The 23591-nt window shown below is 39.7% G+C and overlaps 1 protein-coding gene and 1 long non-coding RNA gene across 3 annotated transcripts; one reads left to right on the forward strand and one right to left on the reverse strand.

Annotated features, from left to right (window-relative positions):
* Positions 1-472: 472 nt before the first annotated feature.
* Positions 473-18657, reverse strand: LOC130266497 (protein Hook homolog 1). 2 transcript variants are annotated; one of them, XM_056515766.1, is made up of 17 exons: positions 18574-18657; positions 13930-14015; positions 12356-12428; positions 11996-12046; positions 10898-11030; positions 10175-10242; positions 8994-9056; positions 8302-8385; positions 5545-5711; positions 4824-4964; positions 3552-3753; positions 2637-2747; positions 2260-2347; positions 2115-2175; positions 1553-1693; positions 916-1003; positions 473-579 (listed from the first exon to the last, which is right to left on the reverse strand). In XM_056515766.1, the coding sequence occupies exons 2-17, from the start codon at positions 13950-13952 to the stop codon at positions 541-543; spliced, it is 1533 nt and encodes a 510-aa protein (XP_056371741.1). In that variant the 5' UTR covers positions 13953-14015; positions 18574-18657; the 3' UTR covers positions 473-540. The 2 variants fall into 2 exon arrangements, with proteins under 2 accessions (XP_056371741.1, XP_056371740.1); XM_056515765.1 differs by lacking the exon at positions 18574-18657 and adding an exon at positions 18125-18292.
* On the forward strand, positions 18391-22851 carry LOC130266499 (uncharacterized). Its single transcript, XR_008842898.1, has 2 exons — positions 18391-18773; positions 19062-22851. It is a non-coding gene; the product is annotated as an uncharacterized LOC130266499 (long non-coding RNA).
* Positions 22852-23591: the final 740 nt, after the last annotated feature.

A 23591-nucleotide genomic window follows, 5' to 3' on the forward strand; every position in this document is an offset into this window, starting at 1 on the left:
CTGTGAATGAAAAGTTGGGGTAAGGATTAAGGCTCACAAATAATTTCAGGTTTAACAGCTGGAAGCTTAAACTTCATGACAGAAGTATTTAAATAAATAACTATTTTAAGCTCTAGCAATTCTTCAGGGTTTGAATAGAAATATTGCTATAATAAAAATTGTGACTGCTTAATTGTTCCTCTTTTAGTTAAAACCAGGAAAATGAACAATTAAGCCCCTCCAGCATCATCCTAGCAAGAGCTACATCTGATGAGAGGTCTGGGAATACTTCAGAAGAGTGGAATACACTTTGAGTGATGGTTTTAGCAGTGTTTTGTAGAACCAGAAGTTAAATGCTGCTGGTGATGAAGAGATAGTGAAGTGGTACTGGTAGGACAAGATCATCATGGTCACAGTAAACAAAACTGCAACACCAATATTTAACTTTATGCATAATTCTTAAATCAGTGGCTTAGAAAAACAAGACATCCCTACCAAGATTTAAGCAATTTCTGTGCTTGATTTAGTATAAATAAGCTATTGTGGATGAATGTGCCTTACTTACATGTGTGCTGCCAGTTTCTGCTTCAGGTTGCTGGACTGTGAAAGAGAGAGTTAAAATTCAGTTCTATTTCAGTATTTCATACCATGCAACATTGTGCTCTTAAAAGTGCTCTTAAAAATCAGCCAAGAACACTTAGCACAACTAAATAAGCCAAAGCAAATAAATCCATTGAATGATAAAACCAGGGACTTTAAAGTAGAAGGGTTGCAGTTCCATAGAAGGAATCACATAAAACATGAGCTTTTCAACTGAACTGCAGTTGATATGGAAGCATTTCTCAGATACACTGAAAAATGAGATGCACATCTAAACAAAGGACTCAATGCTACACTGGAGGACTTTAAACAAAATTGGCAAAATGTTTCACTTACTCCTTCATTTTTGGATCCCTGCTCCTGTAAAGTCTTTTGCAGATCTTCAATCTGCTGCTGTAATCCTCCAATACGCTCTTCATTGAGCCTTTCAGGAGGAAAACACAGTTATTGCCCATCTAAATAGTTCACAGACAGATTTTTCTGTTTCATTGATTTTTTAGAGGGTCAATTCAGCAGTGCCCATTCTTAAGCCACAAATAAAACTGATTTCAAATGCTTTTAGTTTGACGGGAAGTTCTGCTGAAACAAACACATGAGCTTTACTGAACATTTTAGAATGAAATTTCTACAGTCATTTCAAGTTTTGAGAGAACACAACTATCAAAAATTTTCCTATTCTAGTAAAATATTTTAGCATTCATTGATAGAAAATTCATGGTCTAAAAGTCTGAAGTTCTAGAAATAGAGTTCACATCCATTCTTGGTCTACCAAGAATCACTCAAGAGTAAAGAAGAGTGTCCTGTAAGCAACACTTCCTACACACAGATGTACCACATTTATACCACTTTTCTTCTTCCTTGTTTCATAATCCTTCATTTATGATTACACTGGTAAAAGAAAAGGTTCCTACACTACAGATGCAAGGCACAGATCACCTTTTGCTGTATTTTAAACTGTAGTTTCACCCATCACCTTTTCTCTGTTTCCAGCTCGTTCACTGTCCGGTGCTTCTGCTCCAGCTGTTCCTGGAGCTCTGCAATCCGTTCATTTTCTGATCCTTCCTGTTTCAGCAGGAGCATCTTATTTTCATGCTGCAGCCGAATAAACATTTCTCTGGATCAAAAACAAAAACAAGAAAGTCTCTTAATTAAGAAGGTGACTAAGAGGAGGAAGTAATAGTCCTGTTCATCCCCCCAACCTTAAAGTGAGCCAAGCAGGTTCTACTTAATGATATAATTGGGGTAACAATAAAATTCGTTATTAAAAAGTAACTTAAAATGTTTGAAAACTTTGAGAGATATAAGCAGAGTTTTAAATTGTCACTCCGAACCCAGATTTATGTATAGCAACAGATAAGGTTTTAAGAAAAAAAGCAAAGTAATTTTTATGTGGAGAAATAATTATTAACATCTATATGGGGGCAAAGCAAGGAGTGGGAAAAAGAATCACATTGATGAAAATACTGCACTTTCACAGAGGCATTGTCATGCCCCACCTATGAACATCCCGAACAACCTCAACCTTTGGGTCTTACCTATATTCCACTGGCAGAATTTCAGCAGCAAGATTCTCATGGGTTTTAAAACTAGATTCACCTGAAATCACATAAGGGGTTTATTTAAGGACACTTAAAGAAATCTCTAATCCAAAGAAAAGAATCTCTGAAGATTAAGCAGTACCTGTTTGACTCAGGTGGTCCTGCTGCATCTGTGCACACCGGAGCTCCTCATTTGTCTCTCTTAATGCATCACATTGCACTATCAGTCTCTAAGACACATTTGAGGTGGAATTAGGTCAGGCTGCACCACTTTTAAGACCAAATAACATTAATCAGAAGTAATAATCATACATGCACATTATAGGTTGGTCTTGATGATCCTGGAAATCTTTTCCAGCCTTCATAATTTGATGATTCTGTATTATGTTTTATATGTGAATGTACGCACACAGGGCACTAAACTTCATTTTTATGGTGGCACTGCTTCAGGAATGCTCTCCTCAAGCAGAGGATCTGAGAGAGATTTAGGTGCTCAAATAAACTCATGAAGGGACTTACCTCTTTTTCTTTCATTAAAGCTTCATATTTTTCTTCGAGTCGCTTCATTTCAAATGCCAGCTTATCAGCTCTTTTGGATTCTTCAGACAGTTTGTTATGAAGCTCCTGGACCTTTTAATAAAATAAGTATTTAGCACAGGAATGTTGCAATATGCTACTTTAAAACAGTCCCTCCTGCCCAATTCAGCCAAAATAAAACAGTTGGCTCCTCAAGCTTAGGGAAGCGGAGGTGGGATGGGGGTCTATGTGTTTTGGGGGGGGTTATACTGATTTTTTGTTTTGTGTTTTTTGTTTTTTTATTTAACTCTTTCCTAATTCCTACAGAAATTAAAATAAAACTTCTAATTTGCATCAAGAATGGTATGAATAGAAGAATGTAGCCACAGGACAGAGGGAATGGGTTCAAATTGAAAGAGAACAGGTTTAGATCAGGTATTAGGAAAAAATTCTTTACTGTGAGGGTGGTGACGCCCTGGCACAGATTTCAAAGGGAAGTTGTGGGTGTCCCATCCCTGAAAGTGCTCAAGCTCAGGCTGGATGGGGCTTGGAGCCATCTGGGACAGTGGAAGGTGTCCCTGCCCACGGCAGTGGAATGAGATCATCTCCAAGGTCCTCTTCCAAGGCAAATCATTTTATGATTCCATACAAATAATATCAGTAAATGATCTCTGAACAACCTCTTCCAGGCACTCAATCTGCCTCAGAGTAAAGAAGAAAAGCCTGCAGACTATGGACTCTCACATTAGTTGAGATGGCAACTACAGGTAAACTTGCAAGTTTAACAAACAGGGAAAAACCCACAAGGGAATGGCAGGGTACGAAGGAATTTTCACAACTCAGAAATTCTCAAAGGACAATGCAGGGTTGTTAAGGTCCTGGGGAAAAATGAACCTTTCAAACACAAGTGCACACTACCTGTCTTTTGTAGGTTTCCAGCTGGGCTCGAGCTGCGTTGGCTTTCTTGAGCTCTTCCTCCAGACTGACGGTGTTGTGCATGTACATCATGTTGGTTTCCTGCAGGGACTTGACCTGCCTGCGGAAATCGTTCAGGTCCTGCAGCTTCTTCCGATACACCTCCACCGTGGACTCCAGCTTGTTTGCCTTGTCTGCAGTAGCCCTTGAGGCACAGACAGCAATCAGAAGGAAAGATTACAAAACTCAAACACTGCTGACACACATTATTTTCAAAGAGAGATGCAACACATTTAGCAGCAGTTACATTTCACCGCTTTATTTTTAAATGCATAATCGACACAAACTTGCTTATAAAACTGAAATCAGCCAGCCTTCAAGTGAGACTGACAGTCACATGCCAGAAATATAAGCAAGGGTTAGTGGGTCAAATATCCCTGAGGAACAACATCCTGTGTTACACAGTCATCTCAAAATACTGGTACCTGGTACGTTCTCACTGGGGAATTAGACAGAATAAGAACACAACTGCTCTATGAAAATGATCACTGTCAGCTCATCATTAAAAAAAAAAAATCTACACGGTAAGAAAACTCTAAGACCACAATTTTAAAATTAATTAATTTTAATATCTGTGTTTATTATCTGCATTCATATCTCACCAGAAGCTGGTACAAGAAAATAATGGAAAAAATCTATAGCTAGGATTTGTTTCAGATGTTATTTAAGAACCACTAAGTTAAACACCTGAAACCACTTTTCTTTCCATGTTTTATTAATATTATTTTATGAAAAGCAGATCTGCTTTCACAGTACAATTTATTTTGGATATTTCTTGGGTGGTCTGGTATTTAATACAGTTTACACAAGCTGGAATGTTACATTAAATTCTCACAAAGGTTACTGTGTGTTTCATCTTCATTTTGTTAATGATCTCACTAACCTAAATCTGGCCTAAAATGCTGACACCAAAAGTTAGGTTAAATTCTAGCTGTATATATACTTTCTGTATGAGAACTTCCACTTTCTGTCCCATATGAAGAAACTTAAATTCTGTAGTCATTAATTCTGTTTCACAAACAAATTCCATGTGTTATTCTCATCAAACAGTGGATCCTTTCCCTGAAAGCCTGCACTTCAAATCTGCTTTGCCAAAGAGCTCATTCAGGTAAGATCTGCAGGAGCAACACCTCAAAAAAATCTTGCTAAATACAAATACTTGGATTTAGCCATTAAATCCTAATGTGTGTGTGTGGAGCTCTCCCTGCTACATACCTAAGAATGTCATTTTCATCTTTCAAGGCTCTGGATTCTTCTGCCAGAGAGGTCAGTTCATTGTTTCTATGTTGCAGCTCAATCAATTGCTTTTCTAGATCTTCACAATGGACACGATAATCATCTTTTGCAGCTTCAAGCCTGCCAGATCAAAACCAGTACCTTTGTTAGGAACTCATCATTGTTGCACAGTTTCATTTAGTACTAGAATTACGAAAAAGAAATAAAACAAAACTACTGATTTAAGTAGCTGGGAAAATGTTACAAAAAACATGGAATATGTTGTTGTCTACCTCTTAAATCATAATGCATTGCACACTCCAAATTTATCATATCAGGATCAAGGAATCACATGAAAACTTAGCTTGTTTCCCAGTGTGGATCACAGAGAGACACTAATATGTGAAAGAAGTCAGTTCAGTAGAGAGACATGGTGGTGTTGGGAGGTTTAGGGTTTGATTTGTTGACACACAAATCAGCACTCATTTTGCTGCCTTCCATCACCTTTTTGGAAATATTAGAGAACTATGCCAATTACAAACTGATACTTTTTACAAGTTACAGATTCTTTTTAAATATAAGAACTGTCTAAAATATGCTTATACAGCACTAAACAGCTTTTAGTGCAAAAGAAATTAAGCTGGAAAAGCCCCAAAGAGCACCAGAAATTTTCAGAGTACATTAGACAAGTGAGAGATTTTTGGGGGAAATAATTTCTTACCTGAAGTTTTCTTCTTGCAATTGTTCCAGCTGCAGCTGTGCACTAAAATACTTTTTTGCAACCACAGTATTTGGATCATCAAAAGAGTCATCTAATTGCTCTAGTCTGTCATTCATAATCTCATTTTCTGACATCAAGCTGGTTTTTTCATCCTGGAGGGCAGCCACCTAGCACAGATAGAACAGCATGAACACTGTAAGACCCGTCCATAGAACTGAAGCAAGACAGCAATACATCACCAAATTAGTTTATGAAAAAGGCTGAGCATTTAGAAGTTTTAGAATGTAGTTTACAGAGCACACTCGAGCATACAGATGCTTTAGTGTATGACAGTTATGAAGCACTAAAGGAAGAGTCCCTCTAAATAAAAAGACGAATTTCTGTAACTGAAACCATGGTATAAAGGCAGACAAAGTGATATGGAGAGAAACTGCTACTTCCATTAAAAACACCATGGACGCCGTACAAAGAACTCTGAGTGTTGCTGCAGGAAGTGTCCATCTGGCCTGTACTGACACCCAGAAGCAGCAGGGCCCGCGCAGCCCCCGGCTCAGCGGGGATGGCCGCGGGAAGCGGGGGCGGGGTCGGCCGAAGCGCACACGCACGGACAGCCCGGCCAGCCTCAGGGGAGCATGCAGCCCTGGCAGCACACACACGGCTACCGCTGTCACAGCTAAGCACAGGGGCTACAGCACTTCACTGACAGCAGCCAGCTGCACAGCCACGAGGATTCAGAGGATAGAACTTTTCAAGTTGGTCTAGTGAAAGCTGCTGTGTTAATTTTAACATCCTGTCAAACATAAGAGCACGCAGCATGTGTTAGTTGACTGCATTGAAACAGGGACAATATGCTTTTTGGGTTATGTTTTCCTGAATTATAAAGTAAACCTACCTTTCTTACACTCTTGGAAAATATCAAAGAAGACTGAGACCTTACAAGTGAATTTATTAAGAATTAGTTTAAATGAGAAGCGTCAAGTCAATATTACGGCTTCAAATAAATAAAGTAAAATAAAACATACCATGATAACATTATTAAACAGATATAATCTACAGTATGCAATATTAAGAAACAATTTATTTGTGATCATAATTTAAAAACCCTTCAAACAGATGTAAAAGTCAAACAGTAATTAATCTGCCACTTCATTAGGTGCTGGCTTTCTAGGTTCACTCCTATTTATGTACCACATGTAATTTACTGTTTGCATGCACATGAACACTGTGAGTAGAGAGCACATCTGAGCCTTGCTCAGCCTCCTGTTCAAGGGTCAGCCACTCCTTAAGCATGCACAATATTCAGACTTTGAGAATAATCCTGAAACATTACTCATCTCAGACTTTAAAAAAAGCCTAAAAATCAAACTATAACACAACTGAGAGCAAGTTTTACATGTTTCCTCAGTTGCTTTCTGGTAGCCTTCTCTTCTTTTTTTATTATTTCAATGTAGCAGAAGTGGTGTCACAGGCAACAGAAGTTATGAACAGAGATTTTGAAGACACATCACAGAATTACAGAGCTGTGGTGTCATTAACTCATCTGTTTATATTCAGCAGTACCTTTATATTCAGCAGTACCTTTCCCTTGAACACCTTTCACCTGTCCCATGACATGTTATGAGCAACTGCATCACCTATAATTAATTAATACAGAATTCTAGAAGAAAATCCAGGGAAAACAGGAGAACACCTGGGACTTCTGCAGATTCTTCTCAGGAGCATTTTTAGATCTCTGCTTTCACTAGGAAACCTTACTACTGCCTCAAGGAAAAAAAGGGAAATTAAATATCAATTCCATTGTAGCAGTAGCTTCCTGGGCATGGCAAGTAGCTCTGAGCTGCTTTAGACACAAGTATTCTGCTTTTTCAGTTGTCACTGTCAGTAAGAAGTGTAAAACTGGCTCCTGCTTTTGTGCATGCTCATTTCCAGAGGCTCACACAGCCAGTACAGCCCTCTGGCTCCTACAAGAAGATGCCACTCAAATGTTCTCTTTGTGCAGAGCCAAATCTGACATGAATTGCCTTCCCAGATAAAACTCATTCTATTCTCAGATTATAGTGCCATAAGAGAGGGGCTAGTAAGTGATTTTTTTAAGTGTCGATTGAAATGCAAATTTCTCTTTATTGTCATGAAATCCTCTCTCTTTTCTCTCAAAAGTGACTTGATTAACTGCTATATCCATTAAGAACAAAAATAGGCCTATTATTAGTGTTGTCTGAAAATGCCAGCAAGGATCTATTAGTTTTCATTATTTTTATCCTGAAATCTCCTTCATTTTGCAATTGTGTATGAGAAAAAGTTAGCAAGTTCTAGATAAATTACAAATTTTTGTCATTCATCAACTCCTATTGAAACAGCATAATTTTCCTATGATTAAATCTAATTACTGTTTATGACATGAACTGGATTTTTTGGACACAGTACAAAACACTAGAGGACTAAGAATGAAAAGGGCAGTTTTTAAAACCATGATAATGTTGTTTTAACACTACCTGCTGCTAAGGGTAAACATTAAGCTAAGACAAAGAACCTCTGAGATAAGCTGGCACAGGACCTCAGCTTACACTTCCATCAGAAAACTCTTTCCAGTAACTGCATTTTGGAGCACAGAATAATTACTTTTCTCCCACAAACAGCTCCCACAGATTCTCAGAAAAATTTAAACAATCCAAAATGCACTCTGCCCTTCAAAATTTCTGCATCTTAATAGCACCATCACTACATATTAAAGAAATAAACAACTGACTGTTTTCTTACCTGCAAATCCAGCTCTTGACATCTTTGTGCCAACTCCTCTTTTTCTGCTAGTGCTTCCTGAAGGTCTTCCAAAGCTTTTTTAAGCTTTCAAAAAATAAGGCAGTCAATCATTATGGCCCATATCCAAAATATTCAGTTACAGCTTCTAAAATGCCTCAATTGCTTACACTCATTGTTTAAGTTGGCTGTTGGGTGTACACATTGACACACAAATCTATAAATACTCTGCTAGATCAGGATCCCTGCTCATTTCACTTGACTTCTAAACGATTATCACCCTTAGAAAGTAAATTATTGAAACACAACAATTTAGGCTAAAGGCATAACAAAACACAGAAATTTGCTGTCACCATTTCCAAATCCCTTTAAAGACAAGTTCATTTTATGTGCAACACCTTGTTCATGTTATTAGGAATTTTCACAACCCCTTAAAAGTAACCTGAAGTACTCAGCCTGACAAGGCTGAGCCTTGATGCACCCTACCCCTCTCTGCAATGCAGGTTTGACCAGTTTCATCTCGTGCTGGAACATGACACAGCAGTCACTGTGGGGTTTTAAAGAAGCTATAGAATAACACTTCAGTTTTCAGTTAATTAGCACTGAAAGCCAGCATTACTTCATTTAAGGGATGGCTAGATATCAGCTTATTGTTCAGGCTTGATCTACAATATCAACACAGATCAGGCAGTTACCTGCTGTTCCACTTCACTTGGTGCATCACATGGGGAAGGATTTGTTACTTCCTTGCTCATGAGCTATAGAAAGAGGCCACAGGAAAAAAGGTGAAATGAGAGATTATAGATCTGTCAATTCACTGTCTACTGAGTACCAACTGTATCTTCCTTTGTGTTATTGCATCCCTTCAATATACCAAAACAGATTAAACATCTCCTGTCTGGTAAAAGATTTAAACAGATCTACAGCAAGATGATTTTTTTATCTCCCTCCTCTCAAAATTAATCAAGTTTGCAGTAACATTGTATTGGGTGAATGTGTGATGTGTTGAAGGTATTGCCACTCCCTAGTCAGTCAAACTGGAATGAACCAGAAGACAGGATTTCACTCCATTAATTTAAGTTATCACACTTCATTGTGGCCCATTAATTGCACTAAACAAACAATGAGAACATTACTTCTCCAATACAAAGATGTATGGTGTGTATTTATGAACAATTAAAGGGCTTTACTCCTCACTCAAAAGTAACTGAATTATTTCTAGACCTTCTTCTACAAAGTTTAATTAGTCAGAAGACAAGGAACACAAGCTTTATGGATTTATTTCTACCAATAGGACACATACAGCTTTAAAGACTATACAGTCAATTTAAATCTTAGTTATATTACCAACTTATTACCAACTCCACCGTTACCTTGATGAGGGTGCAATTACACACCACCTTCTCTTCTGTCAGTATTTAGTGTTTGCCTCTCTCCATACTCTGCTTCACACTCCTGAAGCTCTCAAAAGCCAGTGAGTGCAGAGCTAAACTCTGAGTTGAATCACTAAGATGATCCAACCAAGAACAAATGAAGACAGGAGGAGGAGCACACCATGACAAAAATAGAAGAGATGCAGCTGCAAGCTTGTAAGTCAGAGGCTGGAATGGCCTGTCAGAACAATGGAACCTCAAATACAATCAGCTTAACTCTGGGACCAACCAAGACTACAACACTGGGACAGAATTTCAGAATCTAACTCCATTATAATCAGTGGTTGGCAACTGCCTACATTTCTTGTGTGGAAAAAAAAAAAATCTTAAGCATTTGTTGTACTCCTCCCTGACCTTTGCTTGCATGAAAGAATTCACAAAGGTCAACAAAAAGGTATTTGGACTTCTCAACTGACAGCATCAGGCTACCAACTGTTACCTACCTCTTGAATGGCTGTCATGACAACGTGCTGAACAGACTCTTCAAGGGTCATGATATTCTGTATGTGTTCTGTGAAAAAGGATTTGTAGTGACTCATGACAATGCTCATCTTAATGCTTTGAGTAATATGATAAACTGTTTGCTGAAAGATCCAGAAGAAACTGGATCTTTTTATCCATAAAGCATCCTCAGAACAAGTAGTGGTCTCTTTATCCAGAGTACCATTAACCACCATCATTATTATCCAGTAATATGGCAAGTAAGCACAAAACATTATAAACTCTTAGCAGGACAAATTTCTACTCTGCCTAAGGAGAGATGCCATCAGAGCATGAAGGATTAGTTCTGGTAACAGGAGAAAAAACAACCAATTCAGTCTTGAGCTTCTGCAGGCAGAGAAGCAGTTTCTAATTGAAGGATGTAATTTAATTTTGCTATATTTGCATTTCAATAGTAAGTTCTAGATCTTGGTACATATTTTAACAATATGAATAAACCATACACACTTCAGACTATCTTTTTACACCTACTCTGAACGAAGTTTTGAGTTTTATTCACAGACATTTCCCAGGGAGTTTCTGCTTTTAAGTGAAATCCAGTTTCAGAACAGGCATTCAACAAATTAACAATGCTGATGGATAAGAAAGAGAAGTTTCTACATCTTTTCCACCTTAACTATCACCTGAGGCAGTCTGTTTGCTGAGCAGGTTAAGGTAGTGCCTACCTTGTTTCCTCTCACAGTTGACTGCACAACCTAAAATAAGCTGCAGGAGCCTGCCCAGTTCAGTGGGATCTGAGTTCTCAGATATCCGGGTCAAGTCTGGAATAAGCTCTTCTGCAATCTGCTGACCCAGGAACTGAAAAAAAAAATTAAAAATTTGAGGAAAAGTAGACACTCACTTTTGTACAATGTGAAAATTTGGTATCATGAAGGAAATCTGGACTCAGTGAGCCAGCCAGAGAAAATACCCTAGAAGTTTGTTACCAGGTTTAGTTAACTGAGCACTTCTAACAGAAAAGTGACAACAGTAGAAGTTATTTGGACAGTTCTCAAATATGAGAGAATTAATTTATTTTACCAAAATATTAATAAAAGAAGCAATTAAAAACACTTCCAGATGGAGTTGCTTCCAAATCCTTCAAAAAGCTCCTCATAAGCTTAAAGAAGTTCTGCTTCTGGGCCTGCCAGAGATCCTCACACCTGGCAGCACATCAGGGCCTGGCTCTTGGTGTCACAGCTCAGCCCAGGCAAGACCAGGAAGCCACAACAAGATCTGGCAAGTTTTGCTAGCCCATACTCATTATATAACTGTAATCACATTAATACAAAATTCAGCAATTTTTTTAAAACTCAAAATGCAGCAGCCTTTTATGGCTACTGCACTCATCCCTGCATGAGACAGAACAAACTAATACTTTCTGTGTCCAGCAGGATTCCTGTCTTGGCTCCCAGCTGAATATCATAAAACCTATACTGGGGTTGCTGAGTCTGTTCTGTTGAGTACAAAGAGATTAAAACTTCTCTACACAAGAGCAAACATGAACACACACAAAAGTCAACAGGTTTCTGCAGCTCAGCCCTTTCAACATTCACCTGGGCAGAGACACGGTTCCCAGTTCATACTCCAAGAGCCTTATCTAAAACACACCTGCTCAAATTCAGTTCATATTCACTCAGACCTCCCACTTAACAGATAATTACCATACACCTTCTGCCTAAAAGGTCCTCAAAACAAATTACAGCTTTTTTTTCTACTTGGCAAAGTCAAGGGGAACAATAATCATCATGTTTAATAATGAGAACAATTTTTTTTTTCCATACCTCATGATAGTAGTCCATAATTCCTTGCAGTACCTTCTTCAAATTACTGGACTAGTTGTTGTACATGAAAGACAAGGTTACAATTTTATTTAAAACTTTACTTTTTATTAAATCAAATAATAATTTCTTATAAAATTCTTTCAAGGCAACTCTATGAGAGGACATAGGAAGAGAAATATCACAGCAGAAAATCCCCATCCAACAATGCTGGAAGGCACTTAAACTATCAACAGACACTTCAAGCTCATTTAAAATATCCTTGAAAAGCTTGAGCTTAATTCTGTAGGTTTTGGGCTGCCATATCTCAGGACAGCCACAACATCCAACCCCACAAACTTCACTATCTTCAGTTTTAAATACCTTTATTCTCCAGTTATCACCAACATCTTCTTTGATGCGATTGAGCCAAGATGCATCAAACCAAGCAACATCTCTGAAACAAAATTAAATGATTAATCAATGAGCACAGACTTAAATAAATAAGACAGAAAATTCCCAGCATTAAATCATCTGATGCTGAACTCCAGTGTCTAATGAGGCATGAATTCCTGGAGATTGCAAGGTAAACTTATGTCACAGGAAATTTCCATCCTGCTGGCTGCATTAAGGCACATTCCAGGGCTGGGAGAATTTCCCTGTGTGCCTCAGCCAGCTATAGATGGAGCACAAGGATGTGGAGACCTTTGTCATGCTGAATTTTTATACCTGATAAAGTAACCATAATGAGGTAAAGAAATATCTTTTTTTGACCAGAGCTGATGTTATGTTTGGTACCTATTCCTGTAAGCTGGACTAACTAACATTTACTCCAATTAGTCAAAGGCATGTATTAAGAAAATATTTTAAACTAGTGGCATTTTGTGTATTTTGTATGTCTCTGGCTCCCCTAGGCAGAAGGGGATTCAGTTTGCCAGCATAAACAAGGATGAATTGCTGAGGGAGGTGTTTACACACACTCAGCTGCCAAGCAGTACAATCACAGCATATTTAACAATATTTAACTTTGACAGTACACTGTTTACTCACTGGTCTCAAAGCACCCAATAAAGGACCATCATTATCCCCACTTGCACACAAACTACCTTGGTGTTAAGAAGTTTTCCCAAAGCATGTGGCTGCCTAATACCCAAAATACATGGGAAGCAACCCTCAGCAAACCCTAAATCAATTTCTGCCATGTCCAGAAAAAGGGTGAGCTCTGTCTTTAAAAAGTGTATTTAAAATCTTAACAAACAGACAGAAGGGTTTCTGAGCTCGTTTTTCTGGGAGGTGGATTGTGATGGTGTTGAAATAATTTCTTAGTAATTACAAAACGACACTTTGAACAGCTTCAATTATCTGGGCTTACAGTAACAACAAAATTGCAATGATGACTTGTAGCATGATACTCTTTCAAAAAAATACTTGCATTACAAGCAAACTTCAAATATTCATCACACCCAGAGAACATCTAATCAAAAGTAAAATAATTCCTAACTATTAATTGCATTTGAAGTTTTACAATTCTTGTCTTCCACATGAATAGTAAGTTGTCACTTAAAACCTAGAACTTAAATCTAAATTAATTAAGCAACCTTAGGAAGAAAAGAACACAAAACCATGCTTTTGGAATCTTTAGTTTTTCATTCCAAAGAGGAATATATTGCCTGAAGCATGGAAATAGGGCTGATGGGAAAAGTGAAAAAGATAATGTCATCCTTGCCCAATTATCCCCAAGTATTAATTTAATACTGCAGTATTTGTATATCTTATCACCTTTTCGACCATGCAAACTACTATATCATCCCCAAAACAGCAACACAAAGGCATAATCTATCTTCTGTTATAAACTGTCCACTTGGAATTTTTGCCTCCTTTAAAAGCAACTATGTCTGTCAAACACAAAAACCTCAGGCAATTGAATCCCTCATCTTCCAGCTGAAGAATCAACTTACATTTGGTGAAGCACCTGAGCCATGGCAACCCCACTAGTCAAGTCCTGGACATCTCTGCAGGGTGCAGCTGTATTGAATGTCTGTAGCTAAAACAGGGAAAAACATTGAGCTTTAGTTCAGCAGACAATAAATTAGCTGCCATCTTCCTTCTCCCCTCTCAGGCACAAGCATTTAGCAAGATGTCTTTCTACTTGAAATCCTTTTTGAACCACACAGACTTTAAGCCAACCCAATTATCTCAACACTTGTGACTGTTATGACTGGTAGCTTAAAAAGTTGGTATAAACACCCACGCTCTGTTTTTTCATGCTAGGCCTTCTATTGTAAAGCAGATTATGGAAAGATAACTTGGGAGACTAAAGTCCTATTTATCCAGCCTTTAAATAATGTTGCAATGATTAGTTCTGGACATAACTACCTAAACAAAAAATAGCATCAGAATAAGGTGTTAAAGTTGATGAGGAAAAAAAATCCAGTCTTTTACTACAAGAACTTAGTAATAGAAATAGGATGGGATTACCTCAATGTTAGAATGCTTTTGTTTTAAATATCGAGGGATTTTTTTTCAAACTATCCCCAAGATTATAGCTAACATTTTGACAGAATTAGCTGTGTATTTAGAATTGCAATATTTTATTCCTCCAAAGACAATCAGCTCAGAACTAATTATTCTAGATGAGAGAGCCATTTCCATACACATGTCAGTTCATCACAGTTACTCAGGAAAATAAGAGCCTTCTTTAACACAATAAACAGAACAGAAAGTTTATTATCAGTACTACTAGAAAATAGAATAGAATGGGAACAAATACAAATCCTTATAAACCCCATCCACTGCAAAAATTGACTTCTTAAACTCACTGCATTTACAGTGTCCTAAATTACCTGTCCCTCTGCAAGAGGGCTTTCCTACACATCCTGTGCAACACAAGCTTCTTCAGAACTCCTGGTAAATGACCTTGTGTTTGAGAAATCGAGCTACTGGGACCAGACTGATGGAAAATCAGTTTCCAGCTGTGAGTATCTAAGGCAGTTTTTGTCCACTCTATGTTTATAAAGAGTGACCATAATTCTGAATAATTGTTTGCCTCCTTCAAAAAGAGTCCAGTCAAGCCAAGAGAAAAATATGCAGAGCATGGGGTTCTTTTTCATTTGTTTTTTCATTTAAAAAGTGGGTTTAAAGCCTGTCTTACAGGAAGTGAGAAGTCAGTAATCCCTTGTAGGTTACATAAAAGATTAAGTGGAACACCACAGCCCAAAGCTGCTATGCCTGAAGCACTGCTTTCTACTACTCCAGCAGCCTCAGCACAAGCATGGTCATGCAAGTTTACATTCCAGGCTGAGCTTCTCAAACCCAGAGTTTTATGGCACATTATTGTGATGCTGCCATCTGGATATGTCCCTCATAAAGCAAGGAAATTGCAATGCACAGGGGCAGCCCTTTCACCTGAGCCTGTTAGAGCAGATAAACAAAGCCTTAGAAAACCCTGACAAGCAAACACTGCTTTATGCATGATCTCCCAGAAAAGAAACAGCTAATTAAAATTAAGTAAAAAGCAGGACTGACAGTCTAGGTGTCTCTAAGTATTTAAAAGTCATATAAGGACCTAGAAATAATGAGAGTAAAAGCATTAATTATGGGTTCTCCAAACCTCATGTCAGCCCAATCGTTTCATCAAAATGGATTTTTACTGTTCTTGCAAAACCAATAAAAGTGGGAGGTGTGGAGAGGAGGTTGGAAAAAGAAGCCACAGACTTCAGGACTGTAGCAGTACTCCTTTTTCCCTTGTTTTTTCAGCTTTACAAATGTAGCTCCAATGATATTGCTGCTACTCATACTGAAAAAACATTTTGTGAATTCCCCAAATGCACTCTCTGCCACCTGCTGCTACAGATTCTTTCAGATACAGAGCTACTATACTCCCAATATACAACTGAAAAGTTAATTTTGCAGCTCTACCACCAAACACATGCAGATGAAACATGAGAGTTGAGAGTGCCCAGCAGAAATCCTGGGGAAGGTGTGCCCTCACAGTTTCTCCTGACAATGAGGGGCTGAGTTTCTCCATTTCACACTCAGATTTTACACACAAGGGACAGAGGTTTCATAGGGTAAACAAAGAGATTTAAAAATAAAAATAAACATTCCCATGCTGAAACCAAGTATATTAATAAAATAAGTCAGCCACTGGACAGAATGAACATTACCAGTGGTGCCAGTGCCAAGCAGTGCACTTCTAGTGGAGAATGCTTAAAACTTAAGATGTTGCCATATATCCAGTCCCTGGTTTGGAGGCTAAGGCAATACAGCACTGAAAAACATTCAATTAAGTTTTCCTCAACACAGAGGAAAAATAACTAATTTAGAAAATTGTTTCTGCTGCAGCTTGTGAGTTCCACCTTAGCAGGTATCACCTAAGTCAATTTTTCATGGGTACTTGCTACAACAGGTACTCATAAACATTGCCCCTACAATTCAGTTTAGCTGCTTTGTTTTTCCTGTAAAATCCCCAGAACATTAAATTCAATGACACCTGGGCTGCAGAAACAATAGATAACATTTTTACTTGAAACTTCTCTTTCTTCTCTGGATGCAGCATGTTTTCTAATATTTCATTTGGTAAAATAAAAATAGAAAATGCCAGATTTGGCAGCAGAATACAGAGAATCATAAGCATCTGTTTGCTATATTAATGAGTAAACAAACTGAGAAACCATTAGAAACAGAGTTACAGAACCCTTTTTTCTCCAAACACAGAGCACTTCATCACCCTCTCCCCACATCACTTTCTTCCCTATTATTCACACTGAAGTTCAAATTGTGAAAGGATGTTTCAAACACATCTAAGTGTTAACAATCAGCTTCTAAGTTGCAAACTAGGCCTGAGAAATAGGGTGCTAAATCCAAAAAAATGCATCTGCTGAGTGCTGTATAGAAAACCCAGGGTTGGGTGTTCCTTTACATTGACAGAATTGCTCAGTTTAAGGCCAGTTAAGGTTCCATTAAGATTCATTATGTGATTACAGCTATTAAACTATGAGGATGCCATAAATGACAGTTAGGATAGAAATATTTAAAGCAAGAATTATGAAAAATAAAAGAGTTCAGCACTGCTGACAATTTTTTGTTAATGAGTTCAGGAATGCAGTGATTTATTCTTTTTTTTGCTATTGAATCATGATGGAGTTATTCTTACCTGACTACTGAGGGGAAAATACTAATTTAAAGAGCCCAAAAAAAGGAGAAAGATTAAATAACAAAAGATACTCAACATAAGGCCACCAAAATTCTAGAGAGCAACAAAACCTTGGTAGAATGTAATGTCACTAAAAGGAAAATGGAAGGAGGAAAAGAAATGAATTAATTGTTTATCAGTGACTTATTACAGACTTTAACTAATCAACACCTCTGTACTGCCACGCAGAAATTAAGAACACCTTCTCAGGCTGCTGTTCCTGTTACTTTTTCCAGTTTTATTCGTGGATTTCTACAATGCCTCTACAACACTTCCTTCTCTCCCTGATTTACACTTCACAAAAGTGAAGGTAAAACCGCTGCTATTTCTAGAGAAAGCCTTCACACAGGTAATTGTGACTTTTCCTGGCAATATTTCATGCAGAAGTTCTATTTCACCAAAATCACTGCACCTGCAAGACCAAAATTACACACAAGGTTAAAGAAGAAGCTTGGAGAGAAAGATAAAGAGGAAGCAAGAGTGACTGATGAATTTAACAAACGTGTTTGTACTCGATGACCTTAAAAAGCTTTTCCAGCCTCAATGATCCAAAGAGGTGCCTCTGGCACAGGTAACATCACACACCCAGGTGTGGCGTGCCTGACTAACAAACGCTTTAACCAGGCAGTGTAAAATGCTCTGAGGTTTCTGCGCCTGTCAATTCAAATTAATTGCATTTATTTATTAATACTGTTAATTGCCAAGTAGTTTCCGCTGGAGAGCCGCACTTGGGCCCACGGGACATTCCAACCACCACATCCACAACGGGATCCTTTTTGTGGCCGTGAGCAGCGTGTCCCAGGCAGCCCCCACAGCCGCGGCCGTGCCCGACCCACCCGCAGCTCCTGCTCCCGCGGGCGGGGACGGAGGGATGGAGGCAGGGAAAAGCCCCCCGCCGGTGGCACCTCCTCGCTGCCCTCGAGGGTCCCCAGAGGCGGCAGAAGCCCCGCGCCACTCACCCAGAGGATGAGGCTGTCGCAGAGCAGCGGGTCCGCCGGCTTCGCCTCCATGGCGGTGGCGGTGGCGGCGGCAACGAACGCGTCCCCCCGCCCTCAGGCCGCCCTCAGGCCGCCCCCGCTCCAGCGGCTCCGGCGGCTCCGGCCTCGGCTCCGCTCCGCCCGCGCGTCCCTGCGGGGGCGGTGCCGCCGCCAGCGCCGACCACTCAGCGCCCGCCCCTGCCGTCAGGGGCCGGGAGTGACAGCGCGGCCGGCCAATCACAGCGGAGGAGGGGCGCGCTCGCGCCAATCACGGTGAGACCCGTTGGAGGCGGTGGCTGCCCTCAGGGCCGCGCCGCCTCCGTGAGGGGGCGAGTCGGGATGGTGCTATTCTCCCCGGCTGTGCCACCCTGCCCGGGCTGTGTCACCCGCCCCCGGCTGACGCGCGGGCGGAACGCGATCGTGTCACCTACCCGGAGTGAGCTCTCGGGCCGAGAGCGGCCCCGCGTTCCCCCGGCACGGCCCTGGAGGCGCCGCTCCGTCCCAACATGGCGGGTGCTGCCTTTTTCTAGCCCGCCCGGCTGTCAGCGCCGCCGCGGGCTCGGACGGGCCGTGGAGGTCACGGGTGAAGAGTTGCGGGCGTTGTGCAGAATTACCTGTGCTTAAGGTGTAGGTACGTCAGTGTACCTGTACCGCCACAAACATTGCAGGATAAAGCAATTAGAGCAGGATATTGCTTCAAAAATAGTTAAATTTTTTAAAAAAATGTTAAATGAGGCGAAAATACCAATTTAATTATCTGGGGAGGTAAGGGATTAAAAGCTTTTAAGCACGGGGGTGAGGAGCAATGCTTTAACTCTTCTAGAGGTGGGAAAACGTGCCCCCTTCCAAGAGGATGGATTCAGAAGGCTTGCGGCAGTTTTACCTATTCTTAATCGATATTGTAATTTCATCTTTTCAGGCTCGGAGTTATTCCTGCCCAAAGCCCAGCAGACTCCAGTGCCTTCACCTGCGGCGAGGTGTGAGCTGTTCCTTCCTGCCCCAGGGCTCGCAGCCAAGGCTCAGCGCTCAGCCTTCTCAGCACATCAAACCCCACCACACGCGTTCTTTTCATCTTGCATACTGCACTACACGATAGCTAAAACGTACAAGTATTTTTCTTTGTTTGATCTTTTTGTTCCAGAAAATACTGTATTTGTTTCATAGGAAGAGGTTAGCCTTATTTGATCAGAACTTGTGTGTGCCTGAGCCAGGATCCTGTCTGCTGTAGCACCCTGTCTTAGACACTCCACAGAGAAGTCTCAATACTTTACACTCAAGAGATGGGTTCATTCTGTCCCTTTCCTGTTCCAGCAAAAAAATTTCACTCCACCAGCCTCTCTTGCTAATTTGAACCATTATTTTATTCCTTAGCTGATTCAATTTTCATATTGCCTGTTGTTACTGAAGTGTACAGGATGGCATTAAATACATCAGTATTTAGGTCAGCCTACGAGTGGACTAAACAGCTGAATAATAACTGCATCTGCTGTTTCTTGGCTGTTCTTCAGGATACATCCTTTAATTTTCTATTACTGATTCTACTTTGCCTCACAGAGGTTAAAATTATGATGATGACATGGAGGGTATTTACATAACTATTTCCCCTCCTACTGTTCTCCAGAACTGATAAAGACTCAAGAGTGGACTTGGATTTCTGGAAACCCCTCTTACTGTTTCCTTCACCAAAGGTTCTTAAAGAGATTTGGTTGCCATGGAAGATTAACATAAATCCTTATTAAAAATAGAATAAGGAATAAAAGGTTTTTACAGTAAAATCCCCCAGAGTTCTGTGCTAGGATTTGTACTCTTTAGCATGCTCATTTTAGCTTTTTTTTAGTATTTTTGCTCTTTTAAAATTTCTAGTAGTTTTTTTTTATTTCATCCCTCTTTACTTTGTAGTTTCCATAATTTTACCTCCTTTCTTGAGGGCTGGTTCTCATTCAGAAGCATCCAGAAATGATTGTTCTTAAGGGATGGCAGTGCTGGAAGGGTGATTCAGACTGGCTAGGGCAAGGAGTGAGGCTGAGATCCATGTAAAAAACAAGGCAGGCTGTGCAGGTCGGGTAATCTGGGATTATGTCAGGAGAGATCAGTTCACCCTTGTGCTCCTGGCTGCTGCATCCAGGTCAGACTGAGTGCTCATCCAGACAGAGCAGAGTCAGCACTGCAAGGGTTTGGCTGCATTTGCAGAGAAATAAAATCAGCTCCACACAGGGATCTGCCCAGTTTTTACATCTTTCAAGTCACAGCTAAGTGGGGGCACATCAGAAACTCCCCAGCACTGGGGAGCTGTGCCTGGAGCTCAGCCATGGGGCAAAAGGGGAACAAAAGGATCTCTGTGCCTTATGTAGAGTAAGGTGGCTTGGGTTTATTTTTTAAGCCTGGTTGGAGATTTCTTCATGAGCTGCAGTTTATATGAATGTCTGTCAGTACATTCTGGGTTTATGCCAATCAAGGATTATGACCTATATTAACATCCCAGAAACAGGGGAGGCCAGCCAGACCTGCACCTCACGCCAGGACTGCAGCTCAGTCTCCTGATGTCTGATATTCACTGTTACTACATTTTAAAGTCAGGTTCAATTACTTCTCTCAACAGGAACTTATTTAAAATGTGCTCACTCCTCCTGACATGCATCCCTTACCATCTTGACAAAGCACCTGACAGTCTCTCAGCGGGGGCTGTCTTTCTTAACAAAACAGAGAATGGCATTTGCTACAATAATTTAGTTGCTATTCATAAAAATAAAATGCAGCTCCTAGGATTTTTTTTATTATTTTCAGTGGGACTTACATCATTATATCCAGGAATATGAACAATACTCAGTTCAGGCATAACTTGGTAGCTGGCTGACAAAAGCCCCATATCCAGACACTTGAATTTTCCCATAATTTGTATGGCACATATGCATCTCACTGGCAGTTAAAAAATACTGTTGAAAAACCCTAATTACAGGACTGAATCTAAAAGGGATTTTCCAAGCACCTGGGAACAAAGATGTCAGAATGTAAAAACACCAAACACTGACCCTTGGTGGTCAGTCATGTACTTGCACATTTATTGCCTTTAGAAAACAAGATAAAAAATCTTCTTCCACTTTCCAATCAAATTTAGTAGCTCAGTTGATTTGATTTCTGGAAGTCTGCACTTCCTGAACATCTTTCAAAAGCTTTATGAGCATCCAATAATCCCCATAGTATTTTGTAGTACTGAGGCACATCTGAATTTTTAGATGCAGAAACCAGAATCAAACCAATTCCCAGTAGGCATGCAATGAATTATTACACAATACAAACGCTCTGATACCTGCTGGGCCACACATCCCTTCACACCCTGTCACACTCTCTGTCACCTTTCTGCCACTTTTGAATCGAGCTTTGTATTGGAAGTCACTCTCTCTTCATGAAAACATTGACTATCTGTTTATTCTCCAAATGTGGCCAATTTAGAAGTAATTAAATTGAGTTTATTCAGCATAACTGAACATCTAAAAACCGTAAAATAGGAATTAAAAAGCCACTGCTGTAAACTGGAGTTGTTTGATTGGCCAAAGGCTCTCAGTGCCTTGCTGGTCTCTACAGGTTTTCTTTCCCCATTGCTTTTCCCTGCAGATGCTCAGTGGTACTTTCCAGGTCAGTCATGCCCTGAGGGAAAAGGGAGCAATGTCAGGATGATGAATGTAAAATCTTTTCACTCTGTTACTGAAGTATCTGTTTTGTAAAATACTCTGAAATATTTTCCCTGGCTGCTGTAGGACATGAAAGTCATTAAAATCTATTCATTATCAAATTAGTAGGAATTCTAGATATTTTGTATGTTCTGAAAATTAATATCTTGCCTGAGAATATCTTCATAAAGAAGTCTGGTATTCAGGCTTTTCTGGAAGGTGGCAATATTTTCATGTGGAATAAGAATCTTTCAAGTATTTTCACATTAGATGGAAATACTTTCATCACTTGAGGCCCTTCTTGGAAGTCATTCAACTATGAGAACATTTGCTTTAAATAAAAGAGTGTTTAAGCCAGTGGGATTCCTGAAATTCCTGAGCCATTTATGCTCTTCTTTACACTTTTCTTAGCACATCTTAACTCAGTGAACATTTCCTTATCCCCATAGATTTAATGCTGGTAAGGAACAGTCATCTCATTAAAACTCCGAAGGCTTGGGGTAGCACTTCTAGTCTTTTATAATTAATTTTGTTTTGACTGGAGTAATTTCTGGGCTCCTTGGCTGCAGACTTCTAGATAGAGTTATCTTACCCATGTGATACAGTGGGTGTGTATATAGAGTACAAGGGCATGCACACCTTTCACACAGAATAATAATATTGTTTAGTATAGAAGCTTCAGAAAAAAAAATAACTGCTTTTCCAAATAACACTTAAGGTTTATCATATGGCAGTAAGGTAGGCATTGATAAACTCAAGGAGAAAAGATGGAAATAGAGCCATAGAACGAAGAGCTCATTAAATTCCATAAAAAGCTATACTGGAGACAAAGCAGGTCTGAGGTGGAAAACTACTGACCTAAATTTATAGAAGAGACTTGTGACCAGATTTTGTAATTGCATCTTTTGGCTTCATTCAGCAAGAGAGAAATGGCAACATCCTTAAGGAATGATCTGTCTCAACTATTTCAGGGAAACATCTCAGAATTGGCAACTTTTAAGAACAGTGACTTGAACAGAATAAAATATTTACACCTTTACAGCATCATTTCTGTTCAGCAAAACACCACTTTGGCACCCTTCCCTCCCCCACTCTCACTGCCTTGGTAATTTCCCTACACATTTGTTCATCTCCAGTCTATGCTTTTTTTCATTTCTGCCTTTTCATTTACTTTCTCACTGATATCTGCACTTCTATTTTAGTACCTTATCTTTTTTTACTGAACAAGGTCACAAGTGAGAGTGGGCTTTGGCAATGCCAGCATTATCCAGCTGACGTTAATTGACATCATGGAACTGTTGGCAGTGTCATGGCAGCAGCCCCTCTGCAAATTCACATGTATTAGATGTCTCAGATACAATTTCAGTTTGTGCCCAGGACAAAAAATGCAGCACTGGGATATGAACTATGGCAGAGATGTGCTGGTCATGACGTGTGACAGTTTGAGATCCTGTTCCTATGGGTGTGCTGACAAGGTGACTCCTGAGGCACCAGTTTGGCAGCTGGGTTTGTGTCCCAGTTTTGTGCCATACAGATTCTGATCCTGAGAGTATCCTCACACTTAATATTGTGCAGCAAATACCTCTAGTACTCACCACAGTCAGGGATTAATCCACAGGTAAGATCAGGAACATGTTTTTTCAAGATTGGGGAAATCACAAACCCAGTTTCCAAGAAGTAACCCCTTTGATTTGGTGCCAGGGTACTGGTATGTACTGCTGGGGAAACTAATTCAGGTAATATCTCTAATCTCTGAACAAAATAATTTTCAGATCTCTATG

Source organism: Oenanthe melanoleuca, unplaced genomic scaffold (assembly GCF_029582105.1).
Source record: "Oenanthe melanoleuca isolate GR-GAL-2019-014 unplaced genomic scaffold, OMel1.0 S066, whole genome shotgun sequence".
Lineage (NCBI taxonomy): Eukaryota > Metazoa > Chordata > Aves > Passeriformes > Muscicapidae > Oenanthe > Oenanthe melanoleuca.

Bases quoted from the DNA above. Each gene is read 5' to 3' on its own strand.
- LOC130266497 (XM_056515765.1), bottom strand. From the start codon at position 18,175: ATGGAGGCGAAGCCGGCGGACCCGCTGCTCTGCGACAGCCTCATCCTC. The intron at 3,754-4,823 runs GTATGTAGCAGG...CTGTGCCTCAAG, and splicing joins GATGAAAATGACATTCTTAG to GGCTACTGCAGACAAGGCAA. The intron at 1,004-1,552 runs GTGATGGGTGAA...TCCTCCTGAAAG, and splicing joins GAGCTGGAAACAGAGAAAAG to GCTCAATGAAGAGCGTATTG.